Source organism: Aureobasidium subglaciale, assembly GCF_000721755.1.
Source record: "Aureobasidium subglaciale EXF-2481 unplaced genomic scaffold scaffold_12, whole genome shotgun sequence".
NCBI lineage: Eukaryota > Fungi > Ascomycota > Dothideomycetes > Dothideales > Saccotheciaceae > Aureobasidium > Aureobasidium subglaciale.
In genome coordinates this window covers 207,260-228,215 of record NW_013566983.1, presented here as the reverse complement: position 1 = coordinate 228,215, position 20,956 = coordinate 207,260, and the positions used below count along the sequence as shown (strand labels likewise).

The 20,956-nt window shown below is 52.8% G+C and overlaps 10 protein-coding genes across 10 annotated transcripts; 7 read left to right on the top strand and 3 right to left on the bottom strand.

Annotated features, from left to right (window-relative positions):
* Positions 1–614: 614 nt before the first annotated feature.
* Positions 615–2,320, top strand: AUEXF2481DRAFT_30035 (uncharacterized protein; the record flags this gene model as incomplete). Its single annotated transcript, XM_013487679.1, has 2 exons — positions 615–795; positions 849–2,320. 2 exons carry the CDS (start codon positions 615–617, stop codon positions 2,318–2,320), a joined length of 1,653 nt encoding a protein of 550 aa, XP_013343133.1.
* A 373-nt stretch (positions 2,321–2,693) lies between these two features.
* On the bottom strand, positions 2,694–3,941 carry AUEXF2481DRAFT_89340 (uncharacterized protein; the record flags this gene model as incomplete). Its single annotated transcript, XM_013487834.1, has 1 exon — positions 2,694–3,941. One exon carries the CDS (start codon positions 3,939–3,941, stop codon positions 2,694–2,696), a length of 1,248 nt encoding a protein of 415 aa, XP_013343288.1.
* A 793-nt stretch (positions 3,942–4,734) lies between these two features.
* AUEXF2481DRAFT_5552 (uncharacterized protein) lies at positions 4,735–8,257 on the top strand (the record flags this gene model as incomplete). Its single annotated transcript, XM_013487620.1, has 3 exons — positions 4,735–4,932; positions 4,986–6,357; positions 6,405–8,257. 3 exons carry the CDS (start codon positions 4,735–4,737, stop codon positions 8,255–8,257), a joined length of 3,423 nt encoding a protein of 1,140 aa, XP_013343074.1.
* A 566-nt stretch (positions 8,258–8,823) lies between these two features.
* AUEXF2481DRAFT_5551 (uncharacterized protein) lies at positions 8,824–9,684 on the bottom strand (the record flags this gene model as incomplete). Its single annotated transcript, XM_013487619.1, has 3 exons — positions 8,824–9,066; positions 9,131–9,585; positions 9,654–9,684. 3 exons carry the CDS (start codon positions 9,682–9,684, stop codon positions 8,824–8,826), a joined length of 729 nt encoding a protein of 242 aa, XP_013343073.1.
* Positions 9,685–9,910: 226 nt separating this feature from the next.
* AUEXF2481DRAFT_80332 (uncharacterized protein) lies at positions 9,911–11,596 on the top strand (the record flags this gene model as incomplete). Its single annotated transcript, XM_013487826.1, has 1 exon — positions 9,911–11,596. Exon 1 carries the CDS (start codon positions 9,965–9,967, stop codon positions 11,594–11,596), a length of 1,632 nt encoding a protein of 543 aa, XP_013343280.1. The 5' UTR covers positions 9,911–9,964.
* Positions 11,597–11,956: 360 nt separating this feature from the next.
* Positions 11,957–12,800, bottom strand: AUEXF2481DRAFT_66316 (uncharacterized protein; the record flags this gene model as incomplete). The annotated part of the gene is made up of 2 exons (XM_013487816.1): positions 11,957–12,233; positions 12,292–12,800. 2 exons carry the CDS (start codon positions 12,798–12,800, stop codon positions 11,957–11,959), a joined length of 786 nt encoding a protein of 261 aa, XP_013343270.1.
* A 61-nt stretch (positions 12,801–12,861) lies between these two features.
* Positions 12,862–14,050, top strand: AUEXF2481DRAFT_251316 (uncharacterized protein). Its single transcript, XM_013487856.1, has one exon. The coding sequence runs from the start codon at positions 13,025–13,027 to the stop codon at positions 13,841–13,843; it is 819 nt and encodes a 272-aa protein (XP_013343310.1). The 5' UTR covers positions 12,862–13,024; the 3' UTR covers positions 13,844–14,050.
* On the top strand, positions 14,051–15,467 carry AUEXF2481DRAFT_250134 (uncharacterized protein). The gene has a single exon (XM_013487855.1). The coding sequence runs from the start codon at positions 14,259–14,261 to the stop codon at positions 14,994–14,996; it is 738 nt and encodes a 245-aa protein (XP_013343309.1). The 5' UTR covers positions 14,051–14,258; the 3' UTR covers positions 14,997–15,467.
* Positions 15,468–15,477: 10 nt separating this feature from the next.
* Positions 15,478–18,627, top strand: AUEXF2481DRAFT_40589 (uncharacterized protein). The gene has a single exon (XM_013487733.1). The coding sequence runs from the start codon at positions 15,821–15,823 to the stop codon at positions 18,128–18,130; it is 2,310 nt and encodes a 769-aa protein (XP_013343187.1). The 5' UTR covers positions 15,478–15,820; the 3' UTR covers positions 18,131–18,627.
* AUEXF2481DRAFT_40587 (uncharacterized protein) lies at positions 18,583–20,914 on the top strand. Its single transcript, XM_013487732.1, has 7 exons — positions 18,583–18,764; positions 18,999–19,147; positions 19,214–19,831; positions 19,887–19,921; positions 19,978–20,046; positions 20,100–20,166; positions 20,219–20,914. Exons 1-7 carry the CDS (start codon positions 18,693–18,695, stop codon positions 20,856–20,858), a joined length of 1,650 nt encoding a protein of 549 aa, XP_013343186.1. The 5' UTR covers positions 18,583–18,692; the 3' UTR covers positions 20,859–20,914.
* Positions 20,915–20,956: the final 42 nt, after the last annotated feature.

Below are 20,956 nucleotides of genomic sequence, written 5' to 3'. Positions count from 1 at the left end.
ATACGTTGATATTGACGGTCAATTGAAGCATACATATGGCCGCTTCAGAAATTGGATCAGAGAGATGCCTGAGCTCGCTACGCATGTATTGCTCATCTAGGGCGGAGGCGTCTGACAAGTCGTCGCACACAACAAGGTAGCGCTGGCCTGTACCGAATAACATACCTAACAGAACGTCTTCGTCAATAGCTTTAAGCTTAGTAGCTTCGAAAGACACTTCAGATCCCCCGGGAAAGCCGCGGCGTATTACGGGTGTGATGAATGGCGATGGTGAATTGAGGAAAGCATGAAGGTGAAGTCGGATTTGTCCAGCATCGGCTGCCTCGGGCCGATCGATCTTGCAATCCGTCACCTTCCTGATCTGACAAATCAACTCCTAGGTCATAGCTATCTGCGTACTTTGCCCCTTGGATACTATATTCGATCTTGTTTGCTCAATCAGAGCGAGTATTATCTGTCAAAGGAACATTCGATCACGTCGAGGCGTCTTGTAGCAGCCAAATTTTCTCGAGATCGTCATTCGCGGCTAAATACCACGTTCCTTGCGTCATCGATATCCAACAAGTCACCGCGTCCATTTATCATCGAGACAAGGCCCGAGAAATCAATTCTGGATGAGTGCTACAGCAAAACCGGCGGATGAGCGGGCGCCGCTACTTGGACCTCAACCCAGTACAGTTGATGCGGGTAACGAATATCTGCCCGACAGCGAAATTGAAGATGACTCGGGCCACATTTCAGCATCAAGGGCGGCGATATGCGTGGTTGCTCTGGGATCATTGATTTTCCTACAAGGTACAAACCACAAGGAATATACAGTCATTCGATGGCATGCTGATTTTTTTTAGCCACAAACATCTCGCTCTTGACCACAACGCAATCTACAATTGCAGCTGATCTCGATGCTTTTGAGAAGACGAGCTGGTTCACATCTGCATACCTCATTGCTGTATCATCGACATCACCCTTGACTGGAAAACTTAGTCAACTTTTCAGTCCAAGAAATTGCATCAGCGCGAGTGCGATGATCCTCGGTTTGGGTGCGCTTCTTACTAGTTTCGCCCACTCGTTCACCACATTCATCCTAGGTCGCATTGTCACTGGTATTGGCGCTGCTGGAGTCTTCACAGTATCAATTATTGTTGTGCTTGAGCTCAGCGGACCTACCAAGCGTGGGGCTGTGATTGGTGTTTTGAACTCTGGATTTACTGTCGGTGTTGCTGTTGGAGCGACAGTGGCAGGCGCGTTGGTGAATAAGGTCGGCTGGAGAGCGCTCTTCTGGATGCAGACTCCCCTTGCCGTTGTCGCTGGTGGGGCCCTGTATCTGGCCATTCCTACTCAATTTTCTGCTGCTAGAGGAAACAGCAAGGAGAGCATCTGGAAGAAACTGGGAACGCTCGACTACCTAGGCGCCACGACTTTGACTGTCGGCATTGTGCTGCTCCTCTCGGCACTCTCGAACCCTCGCAGTATTCCGATTTTGCCTATCATCTTCAGCATCGTCGCTTTGGCAACGTTCATTCTCAACGAGATGTATCTGGCTACAGACGCAATCATTCCAGTTACGCTGCTCAAGTCTCGTGGTATGGCGTTTACTTGTCTGAGTACTGTTGGATTCATGATGGCCCGCTGGAGTGTCCTCTTTTTCACGCCTACCTACACCCTCGCAGTCCGTGGCTGGGCTCCTGCAGCCGCTGGCAGTATTCTCATCGCTACGAACGGCGGGTTCGCTCTTGGAGGCATACTCGTCGGCGTTTTCCACATCCGTCGCCAAGGAAGTTTCTGGATCGCTTGTGTGATTGTGTATCTTTTGTTCCCTATCACACTTGTCGGCATCGCCATGCTATCGACTGCGGCAGCGTCTTCATCGTTGTACATCCTACTGCTCTTCTTGAACGGCCTTACCGTCGGTGCTGCGATGAACTACACGCTTGCTCATCTCTTGCACTTGACACCAGCATCCACACACTACATTGCCACCTCTCTGATTGCCACTTTCAGAGGCTTCGCTGGATCCTTCGGTTCAGCCATCGGTGGTGGCTTGTTCACTCGCATACTGAGAAAGTCACTCGAGGAGAAGTTCGACAAAAGTGATGCAGATCTTGTGCGTCGACTGTTAGGCAGTCCTGCGATGGTCAGTCTCCTAAAGGGAGCCAACAAGGCGAAAGCCATTGCTAGTTACGAAGATGCATTGAGAGGCTTGTTCCTGGCTGCTGCTGGTCTTGCATTGATCATGGTGCTTGTACAGGCTGCAACTGGGTGGAAGGGTGTAGAAGATGAGCCAGAAAGTCAAGATAGCGAGGAGGAGATTTCGCAGTAGTTGTAAAGTATATAGAACCCCCGATCAGAATAGCTCGAGCTTAATCTCAGAAATACAATGTATAAGTTTCGAGGTATCGCTTACCCATTGCGTGGCTTGACAAATGTATAGTACTCCCAAGAAACGCAGCTGGGACTATCAGGATAAGCCGTTAGCAGCGCATATGGCGCCAAGATTTGTACTCTATCTTTTCCTTCAGCGGCAGCATCGGTACCTATCGTAATGTCTGATCAGTCTGAACGTAGACATCTGACCGGGGAGAGCAGAGAACTTGATTAGGGTGAGCGGAGGTGAACAGCAAGGAGAGCGGAGATGTTGACTGCTCCTGATATTGTCATGCCTTTGCACAAATTTGCACGACACGCAATGGCTGTCAGTAGCCCAACTTCATCTCAGTACGTCCCATCAGCCTGCCCCAAGCCGAGATTTGACCGAACTGTCCTATAACACGCACAAAATCTTCAGGAGTGATGTATCCTAGGTTTGGAAGGACAATAGGCAGATTGCGGCCTGGAGGATTGTCCTTGACAAGCTGGGCCCACGTATAAGCTGAGCGCGGTACAGCGAGCTCTAGTACGATGTCCTCGAGGACTTCATTTCTTGGCTTTTTCTGCGGCGTCTCTATCGTGCAATCTGCGCGGAACTTAGGCGAAGGTCGTGTTGTATGGGTAGAGGTATCTATCAAGTCATAATGCGACTCTTCCGGACTCAATGCCGTGAAAGTTACAGAAGAAAGTCCTGTTTGCGGATCACCAGCGTCGTTCTGGCAATGACGATGCATCGAATATGCTTTTTTTGCATACAGAGCAACCTGCCTCAAGTGATCGCGGTTCTCTGTGACAAGTCTGTAAGGGAAGACCAGGTGTATGCCTCTTCGAGGTACAGGACGAGTTAGCTGATCGGCTTCATTCAGCCGGTCCAGAAAGGCAGTACTTCTGTGGCAGTCGCACGTTATGCTTACAGCCCACGTGACAGTATCTTGCAATGGTAATGATAGGGCAAGCCAGCTACCGTCGAGCTGAAAATCGCCGGGAGAGTGTCCAGAAGCCGAGAATCCCATGTCGATGGTGACACGACGTTTGCTGAGCTCTCCTATAGAATTCGTTACATCATAGATGGAGACTAGCAGGGGCCAGGGAGCGTTCCTTGGATACATAACACAACCGGAGTTCATGTGAAAGCGTTGAGAGTGGCTCTGCCAGAACTGTGGCGGGTGCAGAAGATCGAGTTGTCTTTCCATATAAAAGAGATGTGAAGCCTCGCACTCCCTGAAAGGCATCGACATCTTCTTCGGTGCGAGTAATTGTTGGACTGCATGGCGGATGGTCCGATTGACGGCTAAGCAGCAGTAGACATCATGGAAGTCATCAAGATGGGCAAGTATCGTATCAGCAAGCTCTTGAACAGCAAAAGCTCGATCGCAAACAGACTGGACGTGCTTGGTGGTCGTCAAGTGTGTTTTCTTCAGTTGAAGCCAATACAACGTGGACTTTTTCGACGAGTCTTGTCTTGGTTGGCGAATAAGCTGCCTCACATACAGTCTTGTTGTTTTTAGCATGACCTCGATGAGGAGCTGCTCGCGCAGAATGAGCTTCGCTGGTGAGGCATCTGGGAAGACCATCTCGGATTGGCGGTATGTCGACACGGCGGGCTCACGAGTGCGCGGTTGGAAGGAAACATGTTAGAAAAGGACGGATTTGGAGAGCTATGCATGGCTCCAACACGCAGGCTTGCAGTGTGGCACAGAGAGCACCTAAGAGCAAGATCAACATCAAGCATGGGAAGGAGCGCGGGTCCGGGTTCGGCAAGCAAGCGAGATGAGCTTGGGCTGCCGGCATTGGACGGCTAGCACCGACGATTCTTGATAATGAACGTCACATATCTTCGTCTTCATCTCCACTCAGATGGTCGAAATTCAGCCAGCGATGGCATCAGATCAGCTGAAGATGAGCTAGAATATCCGTAACATGGGATGAGACTCTGCAAGGAGGCCTATTCGTTGTCATAGAGCAATTTGGTGCAGAAGAGTCGAGCGATATCCAGTCGTAGACGTACAGAATGAGGCTTGGCAAGCGTCGCGTAAGGAAGCGCATGTGCTTGTAGCAAGTTGGATGAACGGCCGCGGGAACAGCGTCATATGGCATTTGGCACGTTGAATACCACGTCCATCTCTGTTTCCTGTGCCAGAACGACATCCCAGCCTGACTGTCGGACTCTTCATAGGCAATCTCAATTTGACTGGACGCGCGATTCTGTCACCTATTCGCGTCACTTGATTCCAGTCCTGCATATCCGACTTAGCATTCTCTCTCACCCGCCTGTTGACCTGCCGACAAGTCGTTGCGCCTCTCACGCTTCAGCTGGCGTGAACGTACTCGTCTCAAATCCTCTTCCAACCTGGCCTATTCTCTGTCATGTCGTTCCTCGGTGTATATCGGGCCATTTACGACTATGTGCCCCAGAGCGAGGGCGAATTGACCCTCACCGAAGGAGACTTGCTGTTTGTTTTGGACAACAGCTCCGATGATGACTGGTGGAAGGCAAAGAAGAAGGCCACTTCCGACGAGGATGACGAGCCAGAGGGTCTGATCCCGAACAACTACATTGAAGAAGTCTGTTGCCAACCCCGAGCATCTCTTGTTACCTCTTACTGACTGCCCTCCAGGCGCATCCTCTATACCAAGCGAAAGCCCTATACGATTACACCAAGCAGACCGATGAAGAGCTCTCATTCCCTGAAGAAGCGAGTTTGGATGTCTACGACACGTCAGATGACGATTGGACGCTTGTTGGCTTAAACGGTCAATATGGCTTTGCTCCTGCTATCTACATCGAAAAGGCTTCAGCTGGCTCTGCCGCAGCTGCCGTGCCATCCGCCCCTGCCATGCCTACACGACCACAAATCGCCCAGCCCGAGCCCGAGGAGGCTGAGTGGAACGAGTCTCCACCAGAGAGTCCCGCAAGGAATCCCGCTGCTGCTCTCGCAGGTATCATTGCACAAAGGACTGGCCAATCGCAAACTCAGGCTCGTTCATATCAAGCACCCATGGACCGCGGCCTTGCTTCGCCACCACTGCCATCACGACCACAATACACCCCCGACGAGTCTGAAGATGAGCCCACGCCCAGCATGCCTCCGCGACCAATCTCGTCCGTATCACGCGAGCCCGTCCGTTCGCCCGTGTACTCTCCGATGGAACGCGAGCCTCAAGGAGTCACCACTTCTCTCCCATACAACAGAGCAATGGCTGTCGAAGATGAGGAAGCTGCTCTCAGGTCGCCTGGCGGTTTCCGCCTATACAATATTTCCGAGGTCGTCTCGCATATGGGAAAAAACAAGAAGATGCCCATTACCTTGGGTATCAATCTAGCGAAGGGATTGGTGTCATTGTCTCCCGCCAAAGCGCGAGATGGGCCATCACAAGAGTGGACGGCGGATCGACTTTCCAACTATTCGATCGAGGGCAAGCACGTTTTCCTGGATCTAGTTCGCCCTAGTAAGAGTGTTGATCTTCATGCTGGCGCAAAGGATACTGCTCAAGAGATTATTGGCATCTTGGGCGAATTGGCTGGTGCTTCGAGAGCCGAAGGCCTCCGTGAGGTCTGGGCAGCCAGCTCTGGAACTGGTGCTGGCGGTAAAAAGAAGGGTACAATGCTTTACGATTTCATGGCTCAAGGCGACGATGAAGTATCTGTGGCCATCGACGACGAAGTTGTCATCTTGGACGATACAAAGAGCGAGGAATGGTGGATGGTCAGACGACTCAAGAATGGCAAGGAGGGTGTCGTTCCCAGCAGCTACGTTGAGATCACTGGCACTCTTCCAGAGCCATCATCAGCCTACACCGGCCTCAATGCTGCCCGTTCTACCGTCGAACAAAATAGACTCGAAGAGCAGCGCCTCACGAGAGACGTAATGAGATCGTCAACCATTCACGACTCGGATGATGGAGGCCGGCCTGAGCGTCACAGCAGTCTGGCCAAAGACGACCACCGCAAGAGCAGGCATAGCAAGAGTGACAAGAGTGATAAACCTAGTAAGTCTCATGACGTGATTGTATGTGCGGGACCTGACAGTAAACAGAGCCGAACGCTGCAAGAGTGCGCACCTGGACAGACAGATCAGGCTCTTTTAAGGTCGACGCCGAGTTCATCGGCCTCAAGGATGGCAAGATACACCTTCACAAACAGAACGGTGTCAAGATCGCCGTACCTGTCAACAAGATGGCTATCGAAGATCTCGAATATGTGGAAAGAGCGACTGGTGTTTCTCTTGACGAAGACAAACCACTTTCAGAAATCAAACGCAGAAGCACTGAAAAGAGGAAGGACCGACCAGAGAGACTTCAGCAATCAGGTGCTTCGTCAGGCGTCGTTGTTGAACAGAAACCCGAATACGACTGGTTCGATTTCTTCCTCGGCGCTGGCGTCAATCCTCAAATCTGCGAGCGTTATGCTGCTGCCTTCAGTCGTGATCAGATGGGCGAAGAGATTCTACCTGAAGTTGACCCTCAGTTACTGCGCACGCTTGGTCTCAAAGAAGGAGACATCCTTCGTGTTATGAAGTATCTCGACAACAAGTTTGGCCGCACTGGCCAGAAGAAGAACGTTAGCTTCGGCGAGGAAGATGCCGATGGTGCTGCAAATGGTGAAGGTGGACTCTTCTCTGGACCTGGTGGAGCCTTGAGAAACAACACACGCAAGGGAAGACCTGCCCCTGCCGTTCAAACCAACGATGTGATCGATGCCGACGCATTCAAGCAGGAAGACGAGATCTCAAAGGTCGAGACTCCTCTCGCTTCAGCCCCCGCCAGGCCCTCTGCCTCTACTGGATTCGATGATGATGCTTGGGACGTCAAGCCATCAAAGACTGTCAATACCTCCGAGCCTGCAGCTCCCGCACCGGCGAAGGTTCAGTCGCCACCGCCTGCTCCTGCCGCTCCTGAGCCACCGAAACTCACTCAAAACATGTCAGATCTGTCTTTGCTCTCGCCAGCACTTCAGCCGACACCCGCACCTCAGGCCGCGCCTCAAGCTGCTACCACACCTCAACAACAGCCAGCAAGAACAGGGGCCGACCTCGCATTCTTTGACAAGCTCGCAGCACCTTCTCCTATGCAGTCACAGATGACAGGCATGAGACAGCGTCCTGCAGCTCCGGCACAAATGCAGACCGGCAGTTCGATGATCGCCCCACCTCCTCAGCGTGCAGCTTCCGCTCCTGGTTTACCTCAGCAAGGCTTTGCTCCCCCAGCACTTCAATCTCAGATGACTGGTTACCAAGCCCCTCCCGGCCAGAGTCTTCAGAGTTTGCAACAGCAGCAGCAATTCCAGCAACAGCAACAGCAAATGACTGGACTCCCTCAACAGTACCCAGGGCTTATGGCTCAAGCCACTGGCTACATGCAGTCGCCCCAGCAAAGCGGTTTCCCAGCACAGTACCAGATGCCGCAAGCAACAGGCTATGGCCAGCAACAGCCTTATCTCAATGGTCAGGCCACAGGCTCACCTTTCGCCGACCCTACCCCTCGTCCCATTTTCCAATCTCAGCCTACCGGTATGGCTCAATCCTTTACACCTGGCATGCAACCCCAGCAAACAGGTTTCGGCATGCCTCCACCCATGCAACCCCAACAGACTGGTCTCCCGCCTGCCCTCCAGCCCCAACGCACAGGCTTCACACCTCAAAGCCAATTCGGCCAGAGCTACGCCCAGCAACAGAATGGCTATGGTGGATATGGACAACAAGCACCCCCTTTGCCGCCTATGCCGCCTATGCCAGCTCAGCCCACAGGCCTGCAACCCCTTGTACCCCAAAAGACTGGTCCTCCCCCACCCGTCCGCTTCGGTGTACAGCCTGCTGCTAGACTCACACCTCAGCCCACTGGCAGAGCCAATCTGTCAAAGGCAACACCGCAAAATCCCTTTGGTTTCTAGGAACGCCGGAGATCTGACTCGTGGACTACGAGATGGGGTTGATTGTTTGGAAGTGGGAAGGGAGGCTTGTTTTGTCTTTTTCTCTCATTGGTACAAAAACACCTTAATAAAGCCTTTTTGAGTAGAGCTGGGTAGTGTGTATATAGTCTTATTTCGTTATTTATTACATTTTCATTTCTATCTTTGTTTGCTTGAACACATTTGCCTCGTTTACCTGGGAATCGTTCTTTCTGTTTGTATCATACAGCATGTATATAAAGTTGTAGGCGTAATGTGGTCTCTCACTAAGTTCGTCGTACATGAGCAACACCTTGGCTATACTTTAAGACGTGACAAAGCAACAGCAAGAGGCGGGAGAAAGAAAAGAAAATGGTGTTTCCGCTATAGCACAGATAGATCTATTTACACGATTCGGGACTCCGCAAGAAACGAAAAGAGTCTCATGTGCTTTTTTGTCTTGTATTCCTCGTTCCACACGTTTCTCCAAAGTCACCCCTCTTCGTCAAATCTCAGCTTACAACTCTTCTCAAAAATCTCAAATCAATGAGTTCAAGTGAAAGATGCGCTTAAGCCTTGGCGACGATGCGGTCGATGTCGGCAACAGCCTGGTCGAGGATCTGCTTGAGGACCTTGGGGTTCTCGAGCTCCTTGTCAATTTTGGAGATGATGGAGTCGGCGAGCTCCTTTTGCTGGCGGGCCTTGACGGCACCCTCGTAGCGAACCCAGGAGTCGAGGACGGACTTGGCCTCGTGGGCGAGGTTGACCTTCTGCTCGAGCTCGTAGGCCTGGGCCTCGAGCTGGGCGGTTTCCTGTTGTGTCATGTTTAGTATCTTTTTATTACATTGATGGGCAAGGGGTCGCGAAATGGCGCACCTTGGAAACGGCGAAGAGGGACTTGGTGATGTCAACAACACCGCCGAGGTCCTGGACGCTCTCGATGCGCTTCTGGACGGCATCGGTGTGGTCCTTGCGGGCGGCGTTGAGGATGTTCTTGATCTTGTTGGTCTGATTCTCGGCCCACTCCTTGTAGGCGGGACCACCGTAGACGGCAATACCAGTGTAGACGGAGAGCAGACACAGCATAACAATGGACTCCTCGTTGACGACGTAAAGCTCGTTGCTGATAGCGGCGATCGAGACACCGGCACCGGCGGAGAGGATGGCGGTCTTGCTCAGCAGGCTGCTGCCGGGGAGAGAGTCGAGGATGCTCTTGGCCTTTTGCTCGGGCGAGGGAGTAGGCTGGTTGCTCTGGAGGCGTGCCTGAACGGCGGGCACGGCGGCCTTGTGCAGGGAGGAGACGGCAGCGGTGGGACGCGCGCGGGCGGCGCCTGTTGGGAGGAAGCACTTGGTTAGTCTATGATTCTCGAAGGCCAGACTGATATCAGATTATGCGCACCCATGACACTGCGAGCGACACGAGAGGCCATTCTGTTGACTATGGTTGTGGAGAGAGCGGAGAGGTGTGCGGATAGCAATTGACTGGACTCTTTCACTGCCCGGTAGCGCTTCGTCGATGGTCGTCGGACAGGCTTCGTCAAGCTCTGAGCCCGGGAATTGCCGCACGCTCTTTCCCTGGACTTGCGGAGAGAAAGTTCCCAATCGGGCAATCGCCAAAGAATTTATTTTGTACAGGCAGGAACGACTGCTTCATTTCACAACGCTGTAGAACCCGTCAAAAGCAGGATCGGACAGACCAAACCTTTCATCATGCCTGGACTCGTCGAGAAGAAGCGCAAGCGTACCGATGCTACCGCCGTCGCAAAACCTACCAAGTCGAAGAAAGTAAAGGCCGCCAGCAAGGACGGTGAAGATGATCCTCAGGCCCAGATGCTACTGCTAGAACAACAAATTCTCGAGTCGCCATCGAACTACCCAAATATCACCAGCCTCCTCAAGTTTCTCAAGTCCAAAGATGCAACCCAAAAGGTCACCGCCGCTATTGCACTATGCCGTGTTTTCTGTCGCTTGATGGCCGCCGAGAGAATGGTAAAGCAGAAAACCATGAATGAGGAGGAAATCGAGCAAGTGGACTGGCTCAAGACACAATACAAGGAGTACGGACGCCAGCTGGGCCGTCTGTTGGCAAGCGAAGAGCTTCAAAGCACGTCCCTGACTCTTCTGATGCGTCTGGTCAAGGAGGAAACATCACAGGACGGCCGCCGTGCTGAACAGGCCTGGAGAACTGGTATCTTCGCAGACCTGATCCTGGGGCTAGTAGCATCGCCCGATGCTGCTGGTGCGCGCGAAGAGTTTATGGAGAAATTTGTCGAGGAGCATGACGACGTCCGTTACTTCACCTTTTACGCTGTCGCAAACATCCTGGCTCGCTCACCCGAGGACCACGATCGCCAGACACTCGTATCGAACGCCCTCTCGCTGCTTCTGCTCATCGAGAATGCACCGGATTCGGAAACTCAGTTGGAAGACTGGTACGGTCAGGTCCCTGGAGGCCGCAAGCACGCCCTCTTGTCTCTGTCCTCGCACCGCAAGACAGCACAAGAAGCATGGCTCGCCATCTTCCGCTCAGCTCTTACCAAGGAAGAGCGCAAATCTATCCTCCACCATTTGACCAACCGCATCGTACCTTGGTTCACCAAGCCCGAGTCGCTCATGGACTTCTTGACAGACAGCTACGATGCTGGCGGTGCCACTTCTCTGCTCGCCCTGTCTGGTCTCTTCTACCTCATCGCACAGAAGAACCTCGACTACCCTGCCTTCTACACAAAGCTCTACTCTCTGCTCGACGACACGCTGCTGCACTCGAAACACCGCAGTCGCTTCTTCCGCCTACTTGACACCTTCATGAGTTCTACCCATCTGCCTTCCGCTTTGGTCGCCAGCTTCATCAAGAGATTGTCAAGACTAGCGCTGCACGCACCACCTGCCGCTATTGTAGTGGTGGTACCTTGGGTCTACAACATGCTGCTGCGTCATCGTACTTGCACATTCATGATTCACCGCGAAGTTCGCGGTGAGGCGCAACGTAAGCAGCTTGAGGCTGAAGGTATGGATGACTCCTTCTCGATGGATGAGATGGATCCCATGGAGACTGGCGCTATCGATTCATCGCTCTGGGAGCTCGAGACATTGGCTTCACACTATCACCCCAACGTAGCAACGCTGGCAAGAATCATCCAGGAGCAGTTCACAAAGAAGAATTACAACATGGAGGACTTCTTGGACCACAACTACCAAGGTCTGATCGATGCAGAGTTGGGCAAAGAGATGAAGAAGACACCGGTGGTTGAGTTTGAGATTCCGAAGAGAATCATCACGACCGAGGAGGGTGGATTGAACGATCTGGGTAGCCTGCTGCAGACCGCTGTTCAGGCATTGTAGATTCGGTATTTATTTTTCTCACGGTGGTTGCATATCAGGCAAGGCGTTGGTCGGCAGCTGTTTTTCCCGATGCATCTTGCGAGATTGAATTGTTTATGAAGTCTCTCATCGTTTTGCTCGAATGCTATGCTATTCTATTTTCTGATCCTCTTCGCTCCTCTCATGATCCTAGGGTATTCTTGAGCCATGTCGCACTTTCCCCTCCATTCCTCCAGCACTTCAATGAAGCGATTATAAAAACACAAAAATAGTAGATTTCCTGTCTCTACCGGTCAGATTGATACAACTCCGCCAACACCTGCGCCATGCACAAAGAAAACACAAAAGTCGTCCGACGGGTGGTGAAAAAACGGGGTCCGCTTAAACGAGCAGAACAGCGTTCAAGCAGCCGTCGTTCTCGGGGTTGTTGGTAACCTGGGCCCAACGACCCCAGACGACCTTTCCACCGGCGGTGACCAGACCGAGCTCGGAGACGTTGACCTCGATGATGGTACCCTTGGTCAAGACACCGAGTTGAGTGTACATGGGGTTCTGGGGGTTCTTCTTGACGGAAATGATGGGGAGTTGGACGGTGACACCGAGCTCGGGGTGGGTGACGTTGGCCTTCTTGTAACGGAGACCCATGGGACGGATAAATCTGGAGATTGTGTAAGTACGAATGTGGAGGAGAAGAGGCAGAGGGAAGGGTGACAAACCTCTCGTATTTCACAGGACGGCGAGTAAAGTCGGGGCCGACGAAAGTGGGCTTGGTGATCATTCTCTTCCAACTCTTCTTTGCAGTCTTCTTTCCGGTCTTGACGACCTTGAACATCTCCTCCTCGGCAATACCTCTGACCTTGGGCAGAGGTACGCTGAACTTGGCAGCCTTCTCGGCTCTCTTGTTCTTGATGGCGGAAGAAAGAGCCTTTGCATTCTGCTCGTTGCTGCGGTCGAGCAGGTAGGCGGGCAGAGGGGTGTTTGATGGTTCTGCGGCGTCGCTGGACTTGACGTTGCGCTCCTCGTGGGCTCTGATCTGCTTCTTCATCTGGATCTTCTCCTTGCGACGCTTCTCCTGGTACAGCTTCGCGCGCAGACCGCGGTAGTTCTGAGCCTTTTCGGAGCCGGCGTGGCCCTCTCTGGCCTGTCTCTTGCGCTTGCGCTCATCGTGATCGAGACGCTTGCCATGCTGCTTGGCAAAGCGTTCCATATACTCATTCTGAGGCATGGCGGCGGTTGGTTATGTCGTGGTTTGGGGTGGATGTTCTGGGAAGGAGTGAGTGCTGAGTCCGTCTTCCAGAAAAAAGATGGGCTTTTGCGGGGAGCGAGAGAGGCAAAGTCCCTGCCCGGCGCCCGCTCTGCCTCGCAAAGTCCGGCGGCTTGGCGACTTGCACGCCAGAGACAGACGCCCGACAATCTTCTGCTAATCATTTCATAGCCAATATCCACAACATGTTCCTCTCTCGTGCAGCCAAGCGGGCCTGCTGTCTGGACTCGCGCCTCCTGCCGCCGACCTTCCTTCTCCCCTTCACCGCGCAATTGAGCAGCGTCTCACACACGACCGACGCATCAAACACTCCCGAAGTGCTGCTCAACTCGTCCGCCGCAAAAGTCGACGCTCCTCCCAAGTCGACATCTGCCACATGTGCTCCTCTCTCGGCCAGCCATGCCCCGGCCTCAGCACCAAAGCTCCCCACACCGTCTCAATCGCCTCCGGCCTTGAGCGATTCTGTTCGGGAACTATTGCCTGTACTCCGCGCCCAAGGTCCTCACTACATTACCGCACACATCTATGATCGCCCTTACCTCCTCACCGAAGGCGACACTCTGCGCCTACCTTTCCTCATGCATGGAGTCCAGCCCGGCGACGTCTTGCGCCTGACCCACGCCTCATCATTCGGTTCACGAGACTTGACCCTCAAGGCCGGTGAGCAGCCTGCCAACTCTCGCTCGCCCACCGCATCTACCATCTCTGTTGTCGACCCCACACCTGGCAGCGTCTTGACTAGCGAAGGCAGAAAAATGCCCGAGGGAGGCCATTTTGTGCCGCATCTGGCCAAGGGCAAGCACATCTACATTGACGACAGGCTGTTTGTGTGCAGAGCCACCGTCATGGGCACCGAAGCTGAGCCTATGCGTATCAAGGAGAAGACAAAGCGTAGACAAAGAAGAGTCAAGACCGTCAAGAGCAAGCATCGATTCACCATCCTCAAGATCAAGGAGCTCAGGATAAAGGGTCTTGATGAGGTTGAGAGCGGTGTTGATGCTTAGACTCCTGGACCGCCTTTGAGGCTTTCTGATTACGAATGCTGGACGTTTAGCCGATATCGAGAAGGATGTATCAGTCGGGAAAATGCTGACGGTCAGGTCATGTATACCATTTTCAAAGTTTTGTACAAAATATATTCTCATTCATACCCTTTGGCCTCTGTCATTTTCTCGGCTACCGTCGTTGAGTAGTGATTTGATGTACGCTCCAACGGGTGCTCTGCAGCTTTCGCTTTAAATTCCATCACATTCTTCCCTGTAACCCTTCGACAAACACTTTATCCTTTCACTTCTCTTAGCGATGACCTGAATCAAGTGAGTGTATTCATCCCACTGAAAGCTTCATTCTCTTGCTGACAGTATTTAGCCAGCAATCACTGGACCGAGAGTCATACTCATCATCTTCCTGATCCTCGTCATGTCTGGAAATCAGCCAGCCTCCGGCCTTGAGCGCTTCTGCGGCCTCGTGTCTTTCGGCCACCCTCCCGTGGATCTCTGCTCCGAGACAGCTGCGAAGAAGACGGTCGTCTCGCAACGGGACCTGAGCAACGAGGGCCATGGTCGAGCACTAAGATACCGATTGCGTAGCGAACAACACGATCTCTATCAGCGCAAGTCCAAGAAGGATCGCCACAAATCCACTGCCACTCCCAAAGACCACATTCCTGCAGCTGCTCGCCGCCTACTGGGATCCTCCTCATGCCTGCTAGCTACATTTGGTCCTCTAGCCCGCGTGTTCGGCATTGGTGAACTCAGCGATGTAATTCTGGGCGAACTCGAACACAACGATCTTATGAGTTGTCTGGGAGGCACACGCGTGCTACGCCGAGCAGTGCAGAATTGTCCAGCTGCTCAAACATGTCTCGAAACCCTTCCGTTCGAGCCTGCAGGCCAGTTCTACAGTCGCGAGACTTGCTGTCTGCCTTTTCCGAAGAACAGTTGCCGTCCTATGCTCGTGACCAAAGGGACCTTTTTGCCAACAAGAAGAGAGAGAATGAGGGACGGCAAAGGAGCAGAACATCGCGTCTATGTGGACGTGTACCTTGGCAGTGATGGTCATGTCCCTACAGACTTTGACATACTTGGTAGCTGGGCTGATATGAAGCTTCCCGACATGCCGGTCGATATTGTCCTGGGAGGTCTGGGTCGACTGTGAGTGCAGGTACATCTTAGAAAGCCTCGATGAGCGTCGCGGTCCGGCTACACCTCGTGCTGCTAGTCCTTGGTCTCACAGGCTGATCACTCATGATAGGCTCTTGAGGAAGATCGCGGAATGTGTCAGGGAGGTATACATTGCCCACGAACATAGCATTCCCGATCGCGTATTCAACAATTATGTATCGTTCAGGTGTTTGACTGGGGTCGAGGTCGAGGATGAATGGCAGGGCATGGTCGTGTCAGGAATTTCCAACTTGGCCAACCCATACACGACTGGCTAGGTTTAGCTGTCCGCCAAATGTATTTCATCTCAACTGGTTGTACCTGTTTTAGTGAAGGAAAGGATGCATGGTCAAGGTGGTGGTCTCGACTAGTAGACAAGCGCACAGGGCACACAAAATAATCATGCCGACCAACTGCCGACGAATCATGAATAGTGTGTTCTTTGACTCTTTGCCTGCCTCACACTACCTACCCTAGAAAGTTTTGGTCTTCTACGCTCGTGTCTCCATAGACATGGGTGCAATTCATGCCCAACACCAGTCGCCTCCGATCATATTCTCGTGATGAGAGACACTGGTGCAACAGCCGTTTTTCTCAACAGGTAGGCTAGACCTGCTCGTTTTCTCGATCGATGCAGCCGGGGTAGCATTGGACTGTTGGCCGCAGATCTGGCCAGACTCTCATCATCGACGATACAAAGAAGACCAGAACATACATTTGCCCAGGGTCTGCACGACAGAGGTAAGCAATGTGAACTGCACCGCTCGACTTGATTTCAACCTCACTCTCTCAACTGCTCTGCTTTTGTTCTTCACGACCATGGATACGGCACAGCTGGACGACGCGCTGTATCGGGCTTGCATCACAGAAGACTTGGCACAGGTGAAAGTGTTGATACAGGAACAACATGCGCAAGTTAACAAAATCATCGGTTTCGCTGGACAGCTGGATTACTGCCTAAATCACGCAACGAGCACTGGCTCGATACCTCTGGTGCGCTTTCTGCTCGACCATGGCGGTGCAACCGTCAACGCAGGGGCATTACGGATAGCAGCTTTCGGAGGGGATTTACCAATGTTGCAACTCCTGCTTGAACCGATAAAGGCTCATTTAACAAATTCCGGAATGTCCAGGAAATGGCGAGGAGATCTCGCTTCAATACTCGTCGGCGCAACAAGACGAGGACAAAGTGAAACAGCTGAAGCCTTGAAAGTCTTCCGTTCACGTGTTGACGACTTTGACAAGGCTGTCGATGCCGGACTTCTTGCAGCATGCGCTGCTGGCGACATGCGCTCTGTCAAACACTTTGTCGATTTGGGTGCCGAGAACAAGGTTGAAGCCATATGTACCGCAGCCGAGTACCATCAATTGGAACCACTGGAATACTTTCTGGAGGAACACTCATTCGAGCCCGAAGAGCTTTTCGATCCTCTGATTTCGGCAGCCGCTGGCGGTCGTATGCCCTCTATCCTTCTGCTTATTGAACATGGAGCCGATGACGATTCAGGCGCCGCACTGGCCAAAGCTGCCAAGTTTTCCCACGTAGAGGCAGCACAGCACTTCCTTGGACTCTTCAAGTATACAACAGACAAGCTCTCGGCAGCGCTTGCAGCGGCAGCTCGAGTAGGCGACACTACGATCATGGAGATGCTCATTCGTAAAGGCGCTCAAGGCTCAGGAGCCTTGATACTAGCGGTTCAGAGAAGTCATCTTGCAGCTACGGAGCTTCTGATCCGGAACCTTGCACCAACGCAGCAAGAACTATCCAAGGCGCTGGAGAAAGCAATGTTTATCTGGCTACGGCCGGTACAGATGCGCAGACCATACATGTCGAGGACTTCCAGCCACTCTTCGAGAAGCACCAACGAAGAGACTGAGCCGACGATACCGGAAGTCCTAAATGATAGGGAAGGGTCTCGAAAACGCATCGTTGAGGTGCTTCTGGAAGCTGGAGGTCGACTATCCGAGCTTTACTATTGCCGACTTCTGGAAATGATGATTCTTACTCAGAATCGATATGGAGTTGAGCTATTGCAAGACAATGCAAGATTCACGATGGTGGAAACATTGCCTGATGAGTACTTGATCAGCCTGGCGATTTATCATCAGCAAGACGATATGGTCAATCTATTACTCGGCTTCCCTGTGGCGCACAAATCAGAGCCCGAAGAAGCAACGGAGCTGAGCAGCGTTCAGTCAATTGCCGAAAATAAGCTTGCATGGGAATCGAAAGTCTACAATCCAGTCCCTAGTCCGCTTATACTGGCCGCAAAGCTTCAAAATGAGCAATGGTGTAAGACGCTAGTCAAAAGCGAGGAGACGGACATCAACGAGTGGTGCTCTTACAAGCCAAGCAAGAGACTTTTGAGCTATTACGGCTCCGACAGAAAAACACAAACACCAAAAGAAGAACAATATGAAGAACTTGGATGCCCATTCGGCACGGAAGAACTACGCGACTGCGCCCTGTCGATGGCCGTTCGCTCCAAGGATATACCCATAACGCGTATACTCATCGAAAGCGGCGCAGACCCGTGGGTCAATCGACAAGGGATCTCTATCTTCGAGCTAGCAGCTAGGGAGAACTGCCTACAAGACGTCGAAACGTTCTTGGAGCAGGGCACGGCCGTGATGACAATTGATCGGAGAGAATGGGATGGCGGGAGAAGCATGCTACATTGGGCTGCGATGTATGGCACTGGTGGTTTGATCGATCTGCTTTGCAAGAAGGGAGCTACGATCGATCTCACAGATGCAATGCACACAACACCATTACATCTGGCTGTTGCTGCCGGAAATATAGGCACAGTAAAAGGATTGCTTTGGGCTGGAGCGAGGACGTCACTGAGAGATGTCGGATACTGCCTATGCGTTGACGAACTTGCTGCGAAGCTAGCACAAGAAGCTTCTTGGGCGGATCCATTAAGGGCAGTCAGATTCGACATCAGCCGATTCTTAGATGAGTGGGTGCGGAATAATATGGATCACCTGGATGCTGCCAACATCCGTAGAGAATCGAAAGCAGCCGAAGAAAGAGCAAAAGTGGCAGAGGCTTCACGGTCAGTAGACGCCGATCTTGTAGACCATTTCAGTGACGAGGATAGCGTGCATTGGAGCGACGGAGAGTAATGTGGGTATTTAGCAAGTATTCCTCTACAGACAGACACAAATTTGACGGCAGCGGTAAATGGAACTTGACATTATATCAAGAATATCGAGTGATGATGGAGAGAGTGTGTAAATCGTGGAGAGAAGCCGCTGGGCCCCGGAATCGGTCGGGACGAGGACTCGGTCGTAACTTCTGTCTGGGGTGACAAAACAGATGGTACGCTGGAGCTCGGCAGGAAGGTACAGGCTGCACTGAACGACATTGTGAGTAGTAAGAATTGTAGAAGAGGTGAGAGCGAAGGGTCGCTTTGCTTTTGGAAAGTGCGACAGGTGTAAGTTGGGTACAACAAGGTGATATTGTGTCAGTACGCAGGGCTCACAGAGCTACGAAATTCAAAAAGCTGTCAAAAGGTGTGGCCATTTCGGACGCTTTGACCCCCGTCCGAGTGCTTCGTTGCGGCAAATCTCGTTCAACCTCACCCTCCTCCTAGAACCGACCTCTCATCACCCTCTATCTCCACTCCATCCTCTATTTCATTGGGACCCGTCACACCCATCGGGCTTCTGAGAAATTTCTGTCAACATGTTCAGAAACGCCCTTCGCCAGAGCGCCCGCGTGGCCACCGTCGCCGCTGCTTCGTCGAGAATTTCAGCTGTACGTTTCAACAAGCTCCAACCACTCGCCGACACCTCGCCTGCGACTACAAGCTCGAGATACCTGGCCAACATCAAGCCCGATAACCATCATTGGACCTTTCGCCACTCCCAATGGCTGTTGTTGCGCGCCGTGTTGGCCGGTCGCGCCCTGGAGCTGTCGCTGGCGACGTCGAAGCTTGCCTCGCCTTTGCCAAGTCTTGCAACATCTCACTGACATGTTTTTTACAATCAGGCCCGCGCTGTCGCTCCCGTCGCCAACTCTGTCCGCGGCTACGCCGACAAGGCCACCCCCACTGAGGTCTCCTCCATCCTCGAGCAGAGAATCCGTGGTGTCCAGGAGGAGTCTGGTCTCGCCGAGACCGGCCGTGTCCTTTCCGTCGGGTACGTCTGCGACAATCCACATCGCTCTGGGAGCAGAACACACGAGAACTAACACAATTGGAACAGTGATGGTATCGCCCGTGTTCACGGTATGAGCAACGTCCAGGCCGAGGAGCTCGTCGAGTTCGCCTCCGGTGTCAAGGGCATGTGCATGAACCTCGAGGCCGGCCAAGTTGGTGTCGTCCTTTTCGGTTCTGACCGTCTCGTCCGTGAGGGTGAGACCGTCAAGCGCACCGGTGAGATTGTCGACGTCCCCGTCGGCATGGAGCTCCTCGGTCGTGTCGTCGACGCCCTCGGTAACCCCATTGATGGCAAGGGCCCCCTCAAGACCACCCAGAAGAGCCGTGCCCAGCTCAAGGCTCCCGGTATTCTCCCCCGTCAGTCCGTCTCGCAACCCGTCCAGACCGGTCTCAAGTCTGTCGACGCCATGGTTCCCATCGGTCGTGGTCAGCGTGAGTTGATCATTGGTGATCGTCAAACTGGTAAGACTGCCGTCGCTCTCGACGCCATGCTTAACCAGAAGCGCTGGAACAACAACACCTCCGACGAGTCCAAGAAGCTCTACTGTGTCTACGTCGCCGTCGGCCAGAAGCGCTCCACCGTCGCTCAGCTCGTCCAGACCCTCGAGGAGAACAACGCCATGCAGTACTCCATCGTCGTCGCTGCTACCGCCTCTGAAGCTGCGTAAGTTGTTTTTTATCTTTCTACACTTTCGAACGTAAAGCTAATACCCCCATCGACCTTTACAGTACTTGGCTCCTTTCACCGGTACCGGTACGTATTTCAAAAAACACTCTGCCTTCAATCAGCATTACTAACACCCTGTGAAGCCATGGGAGAGTACTTCCGTGACAACGGCAAGCATGCCGTTATTATCTACGATGATTTATCTAAGCAAGGTAAGGTCGCCATGGGTCGTTGGGATGATGCCCAAACTAATTTTTCTTCGCAGCCGTCGCTTACCGCCAGATGTCTCTTCTTCTCCGCCGCCCTCCCGGTCGTGAGGCCTACCCTGGAGAGTGAGTAACGCAGGCTCCGTTGGACCGTGTGCAGTGCTAACATGGCTCGCAGTGTCTTCTACCTCCACTCTCGTCTTCTCGAGCGCTCCGCCAAGATGAACGACAAGCTTGGTGGTGGTTCCCTCACTGCCCTGCCCATCATTGAGACCCAGGGTGGTGATGTCTCCGCTTACATTCCCACCAACGTCATTTCCATCACTGACGGTCAAATCTTCTTGGAGGCTGAGCTCTTCTACAAGGGTATCCGTCCCGCCATTAACGTCGGTCTTTCCGTCTCGCGTGTCGGTTCCGCCGCTCAGCTCAAGGCCATGAAGCAAGTCGCTGGTTCGCTCAAGCTCTTCTTGGCCCAGTACCGTGAGGTTGCCGCCTTCGCCCAGTTCGGTTCCGATCTCGATGCCGCCACCAAGCAGACCCTGTCCCGTGGTGAGCGTCTTACCGAGCTCCTCAAGCAGAGACAGTACAGCCCCATGGCTGTCAACGAGATGGTTCCTCTTATCTACGCTGGTATTAACGGCCACCTCGACAACGTCCCCGTCGCCAAGATTCTCCAGTGGGAAGCCGACTTCCTCAACCACCTCCGCACCAACGAGAAGGCCATCCTTGATCAGATTGACAAGGAGGGTGCCCTCAGCAAGGAGCTCGAGAACAAGCTCAAGGAGGTCATCCAGAGCTTCACCGCCAACTTCTCGTAAATTCCGATTAAAAATCTATAACGGGGAAAATTGCGAGTAGGCCGAAGAAGCCGTGTGTATAGTAGGAGCGAAAGTAGCGTCTCATTGAGTTTTCTTCC

Coding starts and splice junctions, on each gene's coding strand:
- AUEXF2481DRAFT_251316 (XM_013487856.1), top strand. CDS start 13,025: ATGTTCCTCTCTCGTGCAGCCAAGCGGGCCTGCTGTCTGGACTCGCGC.
- AUEXF2481DRAFT_40587 (XM_013487732.1), top strand. CDS start 18,693: ATGTTCAGAAACGCCCTTCGCCAGAGCGCCCGCGTGGCCACCGTCGCC. Junction 18,765..18,998: donor CTTCGTCGAGAATTTCAGCT/GTACGTTTCAAC, acceptor TTTTACAATCAG/GCCCGCGCTGTCGCTCCCGT. Junction 19,922..19,977: donor GGCTCCTTTCACCGGTACCG/GTACGTATTTCA, acceptor CACCCTGTGAAG/CCATGGGAGAGTACTTCCGT.
- AUEXF2481DRAFT_40589 (XM_013487733.1), top strand. CDS start 15,821: ATGGATACGGCACAGCTGGACGACGCGCTGTATCGGGCTTGCATCACA.
- AUEXF2481DRAFT_250134 (XM_013487855.1), top strand. CDS start 14,259: ATGTCTGGAAATCAGCCAGCCTCCGGCCTTGAGCGCTTCTGCGGCCTC.